Genomic DNA, 13,945 nt, shown 5'->3' with positions numbered 1-13,945 from the left:
CTCTCCCCCACCCCACCCCCACCCCCACCCCCATCCTCAGCCTCCTGTCCTTCCCATTCTAGGTTGCTAGCAAGGCTGGGGTGGGCGGCACCGGGCCAAGGCTGAGGACTGCGGGGACCCAGCTACCAAGCGCATTGTGAAGTGGCTGGAACGTCACAGGCGACCTAGACCTCGGGACCGGGGGGCGGGGCCGGTGTCTGCAGCGTCCTATGAAGGTCTCAGGCCCCTTGCGCAGACGCTGCGCGTGCCCAGAGGGAGGATGGCAGGCTTCGGTCACTCCTCCCCGCGGCTCTACCTGGACCTCTGGGAACCCCCACGGCCGGGCGAAGAGCAAGAGACCAAGCAGCGGCTGGGCAGGCAGAGGTCCAGAGCCGGCCCTGCCGCTTGCTCCCGGGCCGGGACTCTGGGTGCGGAGAGCGAGGATGGGGGGCCCTGGCTGCACCCGCACTGTTCGTTCACCCCACGCCCTCGCAGACGCGAGTGCCCAGACTCACCACGGGGCAGCCGAAGCCTGAGCGACGTGACCTGCAGGCCACTGGACCGAGCCAGGAAGCACGGGCCTCGCAGCAGGCGCCTGGAAGATGCCTGGGGAGAGGCAGGAACCAAGCCCCGCCAGGCCTGGCAGCCGCAAACCCAGCTGCTAGGCCAACGACAGCAGCCCTGCCCGCATTACCCTCTGGCCCAGGGAGACTCGCCCCCGCCTTACCCCGGAGAAGCTGGTACTCCCCTGAGTGGCACATTCAGGATAGAAAAGGCACAGGGTGGAGACCAGTGGGCAGTGCCGCTCAGCAGACGTCTAGGTCGCTGGTCCCCTTCCTTAGTTCTCTCAGAGCGGTCTTCTGTGCCCTCCCAAAAGTTCAGGCCACACTCGGCCTGCATGTGCACACAGAAGAGAGACAGCAGCGACCAGGTTGAGTCATTAGCCAGCCAGGACTTCCAGCCCTCGGCCTCCAGCAAAGAGAGGCGGAGCCCGCACACCCAGGTGTTGAAGAACAAGCTGGAAGAAGCAGTGATGTCCTCCCAGGACCAGCGGATTGTGGCCCTGGTGCTGATCCGGCTCAAGAAGGCCCAACGGATGCGGGAGCTGCAGCAGCAGGCGGCTGAGGCCTGGGAGGAGCTGAAGCGTTCAGATCAGAAAGTCCAGATGACCCTGGAGCAGGAGCGCCAGCAGCTGCTGCAGCAGAGCCAGGAACAGTGGCAGCAGGAAAAGGAGCAGCGCAAGACCCTCCCGGGACATGAGCAGCGCGGCCAGCGGCGGGACAGCCAGGGGAAGAACGTGCCCCCTGGGGAAAGCTGGTGGAAGGAGCAACCGGAGGACCAGGAGAACCTGTGCCAGGAGAAGCTGGAGAAGGCGCGCGCCCAGGCAGAGCACCAAAAGCAGTGCCAGGTGCGGTGCCTGCGGGAGCAGGAGAGGATGCCGCGGAACATGAGGGAGCAGCACAGCCTGCAGCTGCAGAGGAGGCTGGTGGAGACCTGTCGCAAGAGGCACCTGCATGCCGCAGAGGGCCAGAAGAAGGTCCAGGACACCAACCTGAGCTCCCTCATCAATTACCAGGCCCGGAAGGTCCTCATGGACTGCCAGGCAAAGGCCGAGGAGCTCCTTAGGCAGCTGTCCCTGGAGCAAGGTTTCCAGAGGTCCCAAGAGATACACCAGGGCCTGATGAAGGAGCGGCACCGTGAGATGAGAGAGAAGGCCCAGAAGGAGGAGGAGCAGTTGCAGCAGGCCAAGTGGCGCGCGGGGGAGTCCGGGGAGCAGAGGAAGATGCACAAAAGGATTCTGGTGGAGCTGGCAGATGAGAAGATCCGGCAGGCCAGGAGTCATGTGCACAAGACCGCCAGGGACAAGGTGCAGCGCCTCCGGGAGCTCAACCACCTGCGTGAGAAGAACCACCACATCCTGAAACTGAAAGCCGAGAAGGAGGAAAAGTGCCACATTGAGGGCATCAAGGAAGCCATTAAGAAAAAGGAGCAGAGGGTGCGGCACATTACCCCAGGGAAAGACTCAAACTTACAGGAGTTCCGGAAGCTCCCGCAGGCCTCCAGGAGAGAGAACAGAGGAGCAAGGAGCAACAGCTCCCTTGATCAGATAGAACTAGAGGCCCGCTCCCTGCCTGTCGGCAGAATGGGCGCCACTGAGAGCCAAGGACGCCAGGCTTAGAGGGAGCAGCCAGAAGGAGATGTGGCAATGTGATTCCTTTTATAATCTGATTACAATTGAACATTGATTTTTAAAAAGCATATAAAATTGCTGCAATTTCCTCTCATGAACTGGTTTATTGATTCACTTGGATAGTTTAGAGGGTTGGGGAGAAAATTTTGGGAATTTTTATGAAAATAATGTGGCTTTGTGAATTTTGATTTGAATAGAAAATACTCACTTAGCTCTCGAGTAATCTTAGAAACACATAATGGGCACATTTTGGAGATACCAGAGAAAAATCTCTAGTCAGGGATACAGTTCTGTGGTATGTCTTAAGTCTCTTCCAGTCCCAGAACTTATGGAAGGGTAAAGTATAAAGTACCTGTCATATGAAATCTCCAAGATAAAAAGAAAGTTTAAAAAGTGAGAAGTGGGAGGATTCCTGTGAACAAGCAGATTTGGGAGCCCTGCATACTGTGTCCTCTCTTGGGAGTTCATAATGCAATTTAAAATGTTAACGGCTCTGAAAAAGCATCAGTAAAGAAACGGATTTGTTTAATGTAGTGTTTTTCACAAATTATAGAGCGCCCCCCCCCTTTATTTTCTCAGATAATTTCATGGAATTGATGTTCTGTGAAACATTTTTGGAAACGGCCCTCTATAGTTTTTACCTGATTGTCAACTTCTCTGGCCTTCCCTCCCTGTGTTAATAGGAAGTGTTTATAACTCCAACAGCTCTATATCTTGACTATTCCACCATAGCTACACCATCTGATATGGTTTGGCAGTGTCCCCACCCAAATCTCATCCTGAGTTGTAGGTCCCATAATTCCCATGTGTTGTGGGAGGGGCCCTGGGAGATAGCTGAATCATGGGGGTGGGGGTTTCCCCTATACTGTTCTCATACTGGTAGTGAATAAGTCTAAAAAGATCTGATGGTTTTATAAGGGGAAAACCCTTTCACTTGATTCTCATTCTGTCTTGTCTTTCAGCTTTCACCATGATTGTAAGGCCTCCCCAGACACATGGAATTAATCAATTAAACCTCTTTTTCTATATAAATCACCCAATCTTGGGTATGTGTTTACCAGCAGCATGAAAACAGACTAATACACCAACTCAGAGGTCACTGAAATCTCCTTGGTCTGCTTTTTTTGGTCAGTCCTATCCATTCTTATGAATAAAATTCTAGTGGAATCTTTCTCTTCCCCTCTATTTCTCCTCTGTCTCTTTTGAAGGAGGTATGTGATGTCATTCTGTCTACCCACATTGTGTCTAATTAACCTAACCAGGCCCTGAATCAATGACTAAGCATGACTCAGTAATATGACATTTTAAAAATAAGGAGTCAAAAGTTAAATAGAAATTAACCCATCATATCTCAGAGTCTTTATTGAAATCTCTGAATATTTTCTTCAAAAAGCCCCTAGTGTCACATTTGTATTAGAGAGAGAGAAATAGAATAAGCCCCACTGGGAGGCTTATATCTTTTTAGTAATTCTAAAGCACCATTAAAAGTAACCTGACAAGGGATTTTCTGCAGAGGTCATTTTGAGGTCCACTTTCTCCGCTCTCCTGGAAACCAGGCCCTCTTCCCTATTCTGTTTTCTTCCCATACCCCAGATCCCTTCTACATGGTATCCCCAAAGAGGCCTACTGAGGAACCCATACTTATTCTTCTGCTCAAAAATGTTCAGGGACACCCCCTTGCTCAAAATGGAAGGGCTCACATATCTTGTCTGAATTTCCAACCTTGTTCTCTTCTCCTTGCCCGAGTTAATCCTCTGTTCAAGCCAAATGCCATGTGCAATCCAAATATTCAAGAGTAATGCTTAAGCCATTTCAGACAGCCTTTGGCATGAGTTCTAGCTCTTCCTCATAATACAGTTGTGTGAGCTGGAGAAGTTACCTTTTTTCACCTGTTTCCTTGTTTGTAAAATGGAAAATAATTCGTACTTCAAGGGCACGTTACAAAGGATGATAAGAACTAACCCATGTAAGGTATCTGGCACAGTGCCCAGAACCTGGTGCATACGCTATAGTTAAAATTGTGGGGTTTGTTGTTAATAAAACTGACCTTACACTTTTGTCAGTTCCATGCTCCCTACTTTGGTGCCTTTTCCCAAGCTGCCCCCTTCCATCATATCCATGCCTGGGTTTTCTGAGCTTGGTTCGCACTCTGCCTCTCCCTGGCTGCCTCGTCTTGGCATCATTCTTCACTGACAAGCGGCATGGCTCACGGGGTACTTAGTAGTTACGGCTTGTATGGCGCGTCTATTTTGCAATGCTCATCTTGGCTTCCTAACTAGCCGACGTGCTACCTGGAGCCGGGATCACTGTGCTTGACTTCTTTATACTGCACTTAACATGGCGGCCAATGCACAGTCAAAATAAAGGCCATAAAACGGGTGTGTTGACTTCACGTCATATCCCATGCCTTTCCCCCCAATGTTCTTTACTTTTTGTTCCAATAAATAAATATAGACTTGCATTTTTTCCAATTCTTTGTGAATATTACTGGTAGACATAATCTATACAAAATGAATTAACAGAAATGGAGTAGACTGAGTTTTTTTTATTTTCCCCTTAAGTACAACTAAAAGCCCTGAACACCATATATAAAACAAACATTGGAACACTCTGAAAGGCGGAGAGGTGATAGACCAGCTGGCGACCTCAGGACCCAAGGAGCCACACAGCAGTAAATTTCCCAGCGTTTTTTTTTTTTTTTCGTTTTGGCCTCATATATCCGAGACCTAGAGCTGAAGAAAAGAATAACCCAAGACATCAACAAGTGCAGGAAAAAAAAAAAAAGCCCCAGCACAGGTCTGCTGTTTCCAGCCAAAGCACCAAGAAAGAAACATTAGACAATAACCACTCTGCTCCAACAAACACCCTGGAAAACTCCACCCTGACCCATGCCAGCAAAGACTGAGTGGGGAACCTAGACTTTTACCCTCCCAAGCTGAAACCAGGAGCTCCCTCCTCCTGCCCTAGCAATGCCAGCAGAGACCACAGGGGAGCCTAGACTTTTAACCACTGCCTCCTCAGGCATCTCTCCCCACCTCCTCACTGAATGGTGTCAAAGGAAGATGAGTGGAGAGTTAGGACTTTTATCAGTATCCAGCAGGAACAAGGCTGAAGGCTCCTTCTGTGGCCCCCACCCCTGCCACCCTGTAGAGGCCACACAGGGAGCAGTAATGAGGCATTCCTATACCTCCCAGCCAGGGAGCTATCAGTAGAGGCCTGAAGGGGAGCCAAGACTCCCACCCTGATCAGCAGCGAGAAGGTGCACACACACACCTCAGGTGACAATGGAGGTGGAGTGGGGATCTGGATTTCTGTTTCCAGCTGGTAGTAATAAGTCAGTGCCCCCCTTTCTTTTCTGAAGTGGTGTCAGAGGAAGTCACACAAAGCAGGAGGTTTAAATAAATTCTAGTCGCATAATATTCAAGATGTCCAGGTTTCAACTGAGAATCACACCTTTTACCAAGAATCAAGAATATCTCAATCTGAATGAAAAGATAATCAGTAGGTGCCAACATGATGGCAAATGTTAGGCTTAGCTTAAAAAGACTTTAAAGCCACCATAATAAAAATGCCTCAATAGCAATGACGAACACATTGAAACAAACAAAAAAGAAAATCTCTTTACATAAATAGAAAGACTCAGCAAATAAATAAGAAGTATAAAGAAGAACCAAATGAAAATTTTAGAACTGGAAAATATAATAACAAAAATCAAAAGCTCAGTGGATGGAGGGACTCAAGAACTGAATAAAGGGGAAAAGGCGAGAGTCCATGAACTGGAAGCAGAACGATAAATACCCAATCAGAGAAGTAAAATGTACTGGGAAAAACAATGAGTAGAGTCTCAGGGGCCTGTGAGACTATAACAAAAGATCTAACATTCATGGTTTGGGAATCCAGAAGAAAGGTACAGTAAGGAGAGGGCTTGAAAAGTACTCAAGGAAACATGGAGGAAAATTTTTCAAATGTGGTAAAGTATTAAACTCTAAAAGGGTAAACCCACAGAAATCCATAAGATACAACATAAACTTCTAAAACTAAAGACAAAGAAATTATTGATCGAAAATATTTTTTAAAAAGCCAAAAACTGAGAGAATATTTGCAAAAGACTGATTATATTAAAATCAAATATAGTATACTTCAGAGCAAAGAAAACTACCAGAAACAGAGAGGAACACTATAAACTTATAATAAGGTCAATTCACCAAGAAGACATAGCAATTCTAAATATGTATCAAACAACAGAAATACAAAATGTGTGAAGTAAAAACTAAGAGAACTATAGCTGGGCGTGGTGCCATGCGCTTGTGGTCCCAGCTACTCAGGAGGCTGAGGTGGGAGGATCACTTGAGGCAAGAGGCAGAGTTTGAAGTGAGGCGACATCATGTCACTGTAATCCAGCCTGGGGGGTGGAGTGAGACCTCGTGTCAATAAATAAATAAATAAATAAATAAATAAATAAATAAAACCAATAGAACTGGAAAGACAAATAGATAAATCCACAATTATAGTTGAAGACTTCAATAAACAGCAAATCAGCAAGGATGCAGAAGAATACAAAAACACTATCAACTAACGAGATCTAGTCAACATTTATAGAAGACCCCAACAGCAGCAGAATACTCATTTATTTTTAGGCCATGGAGCATATACAAAGATAGAATAGATCCTGGTCCATGAAACAAGTCCAACAAATTTAAAAAAAAACGAAATCATACAAAATGGGTTTTCCAATCACAATAGAATCAAAATTATAAATCAATAACAGAATGATAACAAGAAAACATCTACTAGTTGGAAATTAAATACTTCTAAATAATCCATAAATCAAAGTGAAAGTCTCAAGGGAAATCAAAAATTCACATTGAACTGAGTGAAAAATAAAACATGTCAAATTCGTGAGACACAGCTAAAGCAGTGTTAAAAGGAAAACGTATAGCATTAAGTCCATACATTAGAAAAAAGGAAAGATCTCAAAGCAATTATCTAGGCTTCCACTCAAGACCCTTGAAAAAGAGCAAAATACACCCAAGGGAAGCAGAAGAAAGAAAATAATAAAGAGCAAAAAACGAGGCGAAAATAAAAACCAATAGAGAAAATCAGTGAAACAAAGATCTAGTTCTTTGAAAAGTTCAATAAAATTGACAACTCTCTAGAAAAACTGACAAAGAAAAAAAGGATGACACAAATTACCAATACAATGAATGAAACTGGTACATCACTAAAGACCCTGCAGATCTCAAAAGGATAATAAGAAAATACCTTGAACAATTTTATACACATAAAGTTGACAACTTATGTGAGTGGACCAAATACAAATTCCCACAACTCACCCGATATGAAATAGATCATTGAATATCTCCATAACCGCTAAAAAATTAAATTCACAATTTAAAAACTCCCCCCAAAAATCTCTAGCCCAAGAGCAACTCCTAATTTATTTCATGAAGCTAGTATTACCCTAATACCAAGCCAGGCAAAGAAAGCATGAAATAAACAAAAGCTACAAATTACTGTCCTTCATGAATGAATATAAACATAAAATTCCTAGCAAAACGTTAGCAAATTGCATTAAACAGTACATAAAGAGTTATATGCCACAATCAAATGGGCTTTATTCCAAGAATTCAATTTCTATTCCAAATTTCATATTCTAAAATCAACCATTTTATTAATAAGCCACAGTATTAACAAGCTAAAAAAGAAAAATCACATGAACATATCAGTTGACGCAGAAAAGGCACATGAGAAAATTCAGTACCCATTCATGGATAATACTTTCAGAAAAGTGAGAATAGAGGAAACTTTCTCAGCTTGATGAAGAATATCTTCAAAACAAAACAAACCCCTACAGCAAACATCATACCTAACAGTGAAAGCCTGAATGCTTTCCCCAAAAAATTACAAACAAGGCAAGGATGTTGATACTGACCACTCTCCTTCAACACAGGGCTGGAAGGCAAGAAAAGGAAATAAAGCCATACACATTGAAAAGAAAGAAATAAAACTACCCCTATTTGCAAATGATAGGATGGCTTATGTAGAAAATTTCAAGGCATCTACAAAAATCCTCTAGAATGAACGAGTTCAGCAAGGTAAAGATCAACGTTTAAAAATCAATAGTATTTCCATATGTTATCAATGAACATGTATTTCCAAAATTTTAAAATACAATACCGATTACAATCACTAAAAAGAAATACCTAGATGCAAACCTAACAAAACGTGTATAAGACTTGTCTGCTGAAAACTATAAAATGCTGACGAAAAATAAAAGAAGACCTCAGTAAATGGAGAACTATACTGTTCATAGATTAGATTGAGTCTTTTACATAATAAACATGTCAGCTTTCCCCAAACTAACATACAGATATATTGCAATTTCTATCAAAATCCCAGCCAGAGTTTTGTAAATACAGAAAAATTATTCTAAAGTATATCTGGAAAAGCAAAGGAACTAGAATAGTTAAAACAATTTTGTAAAAGGAAAGTGGGAGGAATTAGTCTACTCAATTTTATGACTTTTACTGTAGCTACAGTAATCAAGACTGTGTGGTGTTGGTACAGGGACACACACATGAGAGGAACATAAAAGAGAAAACAGAAATAGACCCAGATAAATACGTCTGATTGATTTCCAACAAAGATAACTTGCTCAGCAAATGATGCTGGAACAAGCAGATATTCCCAAGGTTGGGGGAAGCACAGGGAAAGTCTCACATCTTATACAAAAATAAACTCAAAAGATGATGGACTTTAATGTAAATTGTAGTACTACAAAACTGAGAAAAAAAATATGAGAACATCTTCAGGATCCAGGGTTAGGCAAAAAGTTCTTCAACCTGACACGGACAGGTCAACTGATTTTCCAAAAGGTCCTGATAGTTGGACCTTGTCCGAATGAAAAATGGGTACTCCGTGAAGGACTCTGAAAGAGGATAAAATGACAAGTTTCAGAGTGGGAAAATGCAAATGAAAACCACAGTGAGATATCACTATTCACCTGTCAGAATGGCTAAAATGAGAAATAGTGACAACACCAGTTGCTGACAAGAATGCAGAGAAACTGGATCACTCATATATTGCCAGGAGGAATGTAAATGGTACAGCCACTCTGGGAATCAGTTCGGCAGTTTCTTCAAAAACTAAATATCCAACTACCATACAACCCAGTGATAAAACCCGTGAACATTTATTCCAGAGAGATTAAGACTTATATTCACATAAAAACCTGTAAGTGAATATATACAACAGCTTTATTTGTAATAGCCAAAAACAGGGTTGGCCTAGATGTCCTTCAATTGCTGAGGGTTAAACAAACTGTAGCACATCCAGACCGTGGAACACCACTCAGCGATAAAAAGAACCCAACTTTTTTTTTTTAAGACAGAGTTTAACTCTTGTTGCCCAGGCTGGAGTGCAGTGGCACGATCTCGGCTCACTGCAACCTCTTCCCCCCTCAGGTTCAAGTAATTCTCCTGCCTCGGCCTCCCAAGTTGCTGGGATTACAGGTGCTTATCACCATGCCCTGCTAATTTTTGTATTTTTAGTAGAGATTGGGTTTCACCATGTTGGCCAGGCTGGTCTTGAACTCCTGACCTCAGGTGATCTGCCCACCTCGGCCTCCCAAAGTGCTGGGATTATAGGTGAGAGCCACCGTGCCTGGCCTCAACTACTGATTCATCCAATAGCTTAGATGAATCTTGAGAGAATTATGCTAAGAAAAAAAAATCCCCAAAACTACATAATGTGTGATTCTATTTATATAACATTATTGAAAAAACAAAATTGCAGAAATGGAGAACAGATTAGTGGCTTTCAGGGAGTGTAAAGGGGTGAAAGTGGAGGATAGTAGGTGTGGCTATAAAATGAAAACATGAGGGATCCTTCTGGTGATGGAAATGTTCTGTATCCTGATTTCATCAATGTCAATATCCTAGATGTGATATTGTATTGTATTTCACAAGAGTCTACCATTGGGAGAAACCAGGTAAGAGGCATGCAGGATCTCTCTGTATTATTTCTTAAAACTGCATGTGAAACTATAATTATCTCAAAATAAAAAGTTTTTGAAAACAAAATAAAACTGACATTACTAAAACTGCACATTGTATATCCTGGGGAAAAAGGGCAGAAAGAAATAACATTTTGTTGTCAACGATAACATCCTCAAAAATTGACACCAGAAAAACTTGGTTTGGTAGAAATTTATTAACACAAAGTAAACTCAATTATGGCTAAAACTGCAAATAGTAACATTTGTGACACCCTAAAATGAATGATGGAACCAAAGTTTTTATAACACTTTGAAATGCAGAATTCAACGTGGGAGAGTTGAACTTGTAAGAAGTAATTGCCACAGAGAAAAGCCCACAGTGGCAGAGGCTGTAATTGGTCACATTTGATATTGCCAAAAACACTAATAAAGAAATGCAATTCATATTAACACAAAGAAGTTTTTGTAAATTGAAAACAAAAATTAAAAAATTGGAAGCAGAGACTATACCATTTAGAAAACTGATCACAGAATTGAATTGGCTTAAAGGGATTTGTGTTGAAAAATGCTCTCTCAATGCTCAATGAAAGTGCATTAGCCTTGGTTTTCTGACTTAAACATTTGTATTTAAGTACATATCAGATGAAAGCTACGAGATCAAGACATCCTACCCTCTAATAGCCAAACCTTATCAAAGGCCTACTATATGCCAGGCACTTGACACATACTAGGCTTTTTTACATTCATTTATCTCTAAGTTCATAACCTCCCTGTGGCATACATATTACAGTATTTCACAGGTAAGGAACTAAGGCTTAGCAGCAAGTTTAAGCGAGATTTCTCATGCTAGTAAATGATATGCTGGAATAGCATCATATGCTGCTGCTAAAGAATACAGCTGGAATTTTAGACCCAGGTTTTTCTGACTCCCAATGCAGTCTTCATACATTACATGGCCTTTTCACAATTAAAGGGAAGTAGGGCACAATGCAGGACACAAGCTCTGAAACCACACTGCTCATGTTAAAATCCAAGATTCATTCCTTAACTAATCGGTCACTTGGAGCAAGGTGCTTAACCCGTCCATGCATCAGTTTCTTTATCCAACTAAAGGACACAAAGTCCTGCATGTAACTCACAGGGCTGTGATCATTACAACAATCCATACACGTAAGGAATTTAGAAGCGTGCCTGACACATGATAAGAACTCCATGTTGCTTTTTATCATATAATTTTTTCTTGAGTCTAGTGCTGGACACAAATTTTCATTTTTAAAAATCTGAATTGCAAGTGCACTCAGAATATCAGAGGAATAAATGGCAAATTAACCTAACTCTTGTCAAATATTAAAATATGTATGTCTTTTATGGTAAAAATTTAAACACTGACAGTGATCTTGGTTGCAATTAAATTGATAGACCTCAGAAGTTTTAAAGAAGTTACTTGTAACTTTAGGGGATGTGAGCGTGTTTCTTTTCTGACTGTATAACTGAATTAATTCTACACTGGAACAGCCTTTGTTAATGTCCTCCCTCCATCCTAATCCTATAGCAGCAATTCTGCGTTGGGGGGAATGCTGACCCAATTGAGTATACTCAGGCATGAATCCTTCCTTCCTAGGTTTAGAATATCATTAAAATTATCTGGAGCTGCATTCTTCTCCTTTTTTATGTCTTACATAATCAAGAGTCTTTAAATCATAGGCTTTCAAGAATTATTTTTGAGACATAAAACACTTGCCAATTGATTTTGTCTTTTTCAGAAGTCAGAAAGTTCTGGGTATTTTCCAGTTCTATGTCTAGTTCTAACCAGACCCATTTCCCTTCTAATAGCACTTGAAAGCAGAATAGTTCTATTTCCAGCTAATTTCCCTGTGCTTCAGAAGGAGTCATTGTTTCACTTTGGCGTTGCAGATGTTCTAACTCAAAGGAATGAGGAAGTCAGATTCACTGGCAAGTTTATACTTTTGTGGTTTAAGTAGAAGGGAGCTAATTCTCAACAACAAAAAAAGTTGGGCCACTTCAAAAGGTTCTAAGTCTTATTTTCTGTATTGGCCTACTTGTATTGTGTGGGTGATGGCACTTGCTAAAAGTCATGTCTCTTTTATTGACTTGAAGGTGGCAAACGGGTTGAAGGTTTAGGTCCCAATTGTAGCACCGTGAGGGAGTCCTCCTGTAGCAGTCTGAATGTATGTGCTGTCAGTGACTAACTCTTCTTCTTTATAATCATTTTTAAAATATCTTCCTTACAGCCTAAGCTCAGAAATAGACCCATGTGTTAATCAAGGCTAAAGATGGACACGCTCCATGTGGCATGGAAGATGGCCACTGAAGCCTCAGGCTTATGTGCATCCCATTTGCAATGCAAGAAGAGAGACTTCTTTGCCTCTGACATGGAGAATTCCAGAAGAAAACTTGGATGGGGCCAGCTTTGGTCACAAGCCCTTCCCTTGGACTTGTATCCATTATAGTATCATAGCATATATGGTCTAGTCTGCAAATTGGGCCTTGGGGACTTACCCAGAATTGGGTAGAATTGGCAAGGGTGTTCTTAGGATGCTAAATAGAAGGGTATTGGACAGCTTCATACATACAGAGAGACTGAGAACAATCATAAGATGAGATGCAGGAAAGTATGTGCCACAAATAATAACTAACATTTATTTGGGGTGGCTTTAATGGCAATGAAATGTTTCCACATTTCCCTGGATTTTCATACTCCCTCTCCATTTAATGCAAAAACGGGCCCAAACCTCTACTTCTCACCGTGTGGGGATTAGCTGTCTTGAGGGTCCTCCTGCTTTCAAACAGCCATCTGCTTCCTAAAATACAATTTATTTGCATTGCTGGGATTGTGGAAGTAAAGGAAACATCCACGGGGACGTCTCACACACACACACACACACACACACGCAAACACAGTCTGTATATAAAAAGGCAGAATTCTTCTAAGGACAGTTCCAAATAACAACATAGCAATAAGGATAAGCTGACTCAGAGATTCCGAGTTTAGACCAAAGACCCTGAAAGGAGATGACATTGGTCCAGGGTAATTGTGTCCCTGGCTCCCAGCAGAAGCAAACACCAATCCACTCTCGAGGCAAGCATCCTCAATTTAAGCTCTCAAGTTTTCCACAGATTAAGATCAGTCAAATATAAGTTTGCAAAGATCATTCACACAAATAAACAAATCATAATGAGTGATAATCAATAAAAATAAACTAAAACACATACAGGCTTTGAATATTACAACTATCAGAATCAGAACAGAGAAGAACATATATAATGTTTAAAGAAAAAATATAATCAAAAACTGGGAAAGCAGAAGAGAATAGCATATATGACTAGGCATATTTGAAAAAGAAATGTAACTTTTCTAAATAAAAAATATAGTTTTTGCTATTTCAAAAACTTCAAAGCATGGCAGTAAATAGCATACTAAACACAGCTGAAGAGAGAATTGGAGAACTTGAAGATAGGTCTATAGAAATGTCCCAGAATACAGCACAGAGAAACAACATACAAAATATGAAAGAGATGTAGAAGGTAAAATAAGAAGTTCCAATAGCAAATCAGGGTTTAGGAGGAAGGAATAAAGAAAATGGGAGAGAGAAAAAATTATAAGATTTCTTTCTAGAACGGATGAAAAATGAATACATTGACACAGTCAACATCTTGATAGTCTCTAGACAATACAAAGACAGTAGATCCAACTGCAGACATATTGAAAGTAACATGCTGAACACCAAAAACAAACAATCTCTTAAAGGCGTTTTAAA

General features: G+C 41.8%; 1 protein-coding gene across 1 annotated transcript; it reads left to right on the top strand.

Moving 5' to 3' along the window:
• Nucleotides 1-231: 231 nt before the first annotated feature.
• Nucleotides 232-3,342, top strand: CCDC185 (coiled-coil domain containing 185). Its single transcript, XM_002760481.6, has one exon. The coding sequence runs from the start codon at nt 260-262 to the stop codon at nt 2,156-2,158; it is 1,899 nt and encodes a 632-aa protein (XP_002760527.4). The 5' UTR covers nt 232-259; the 3' UTR covers nt 2,159-3,342.
• Nucleotides 3,343-13,945: the final 10,603 nt, after the last annotated feature.

Source organism: Callithrix jacchus, chromosome 19, assembly GCF_049354715.1.
Source record: "Callithrix jacchus isolate 240 chromosome 19, calJac240_pri, whole genome shotgun sequence".
Classification (NCBI taxonomy): domain Eukaryota; kingdom Metazoa; phylum Chordata; class Mammalia; order Primates; family Cebidae; genus Callithrix; species Callithrix jacchus.
This window is presented reverse-complemented; position numbering and strand designations above follow the sequence as displayed.

Bases quoted from the DNA above. Each gene is read 5' to 3' on its own strand.
- CCDC185 (XM_002760481.6), top strand. From the start codon at position 260: ATGGCAGGCTTCGGTCACTCCTCCCCGCGGCTCTACCTGGACCTCTGG.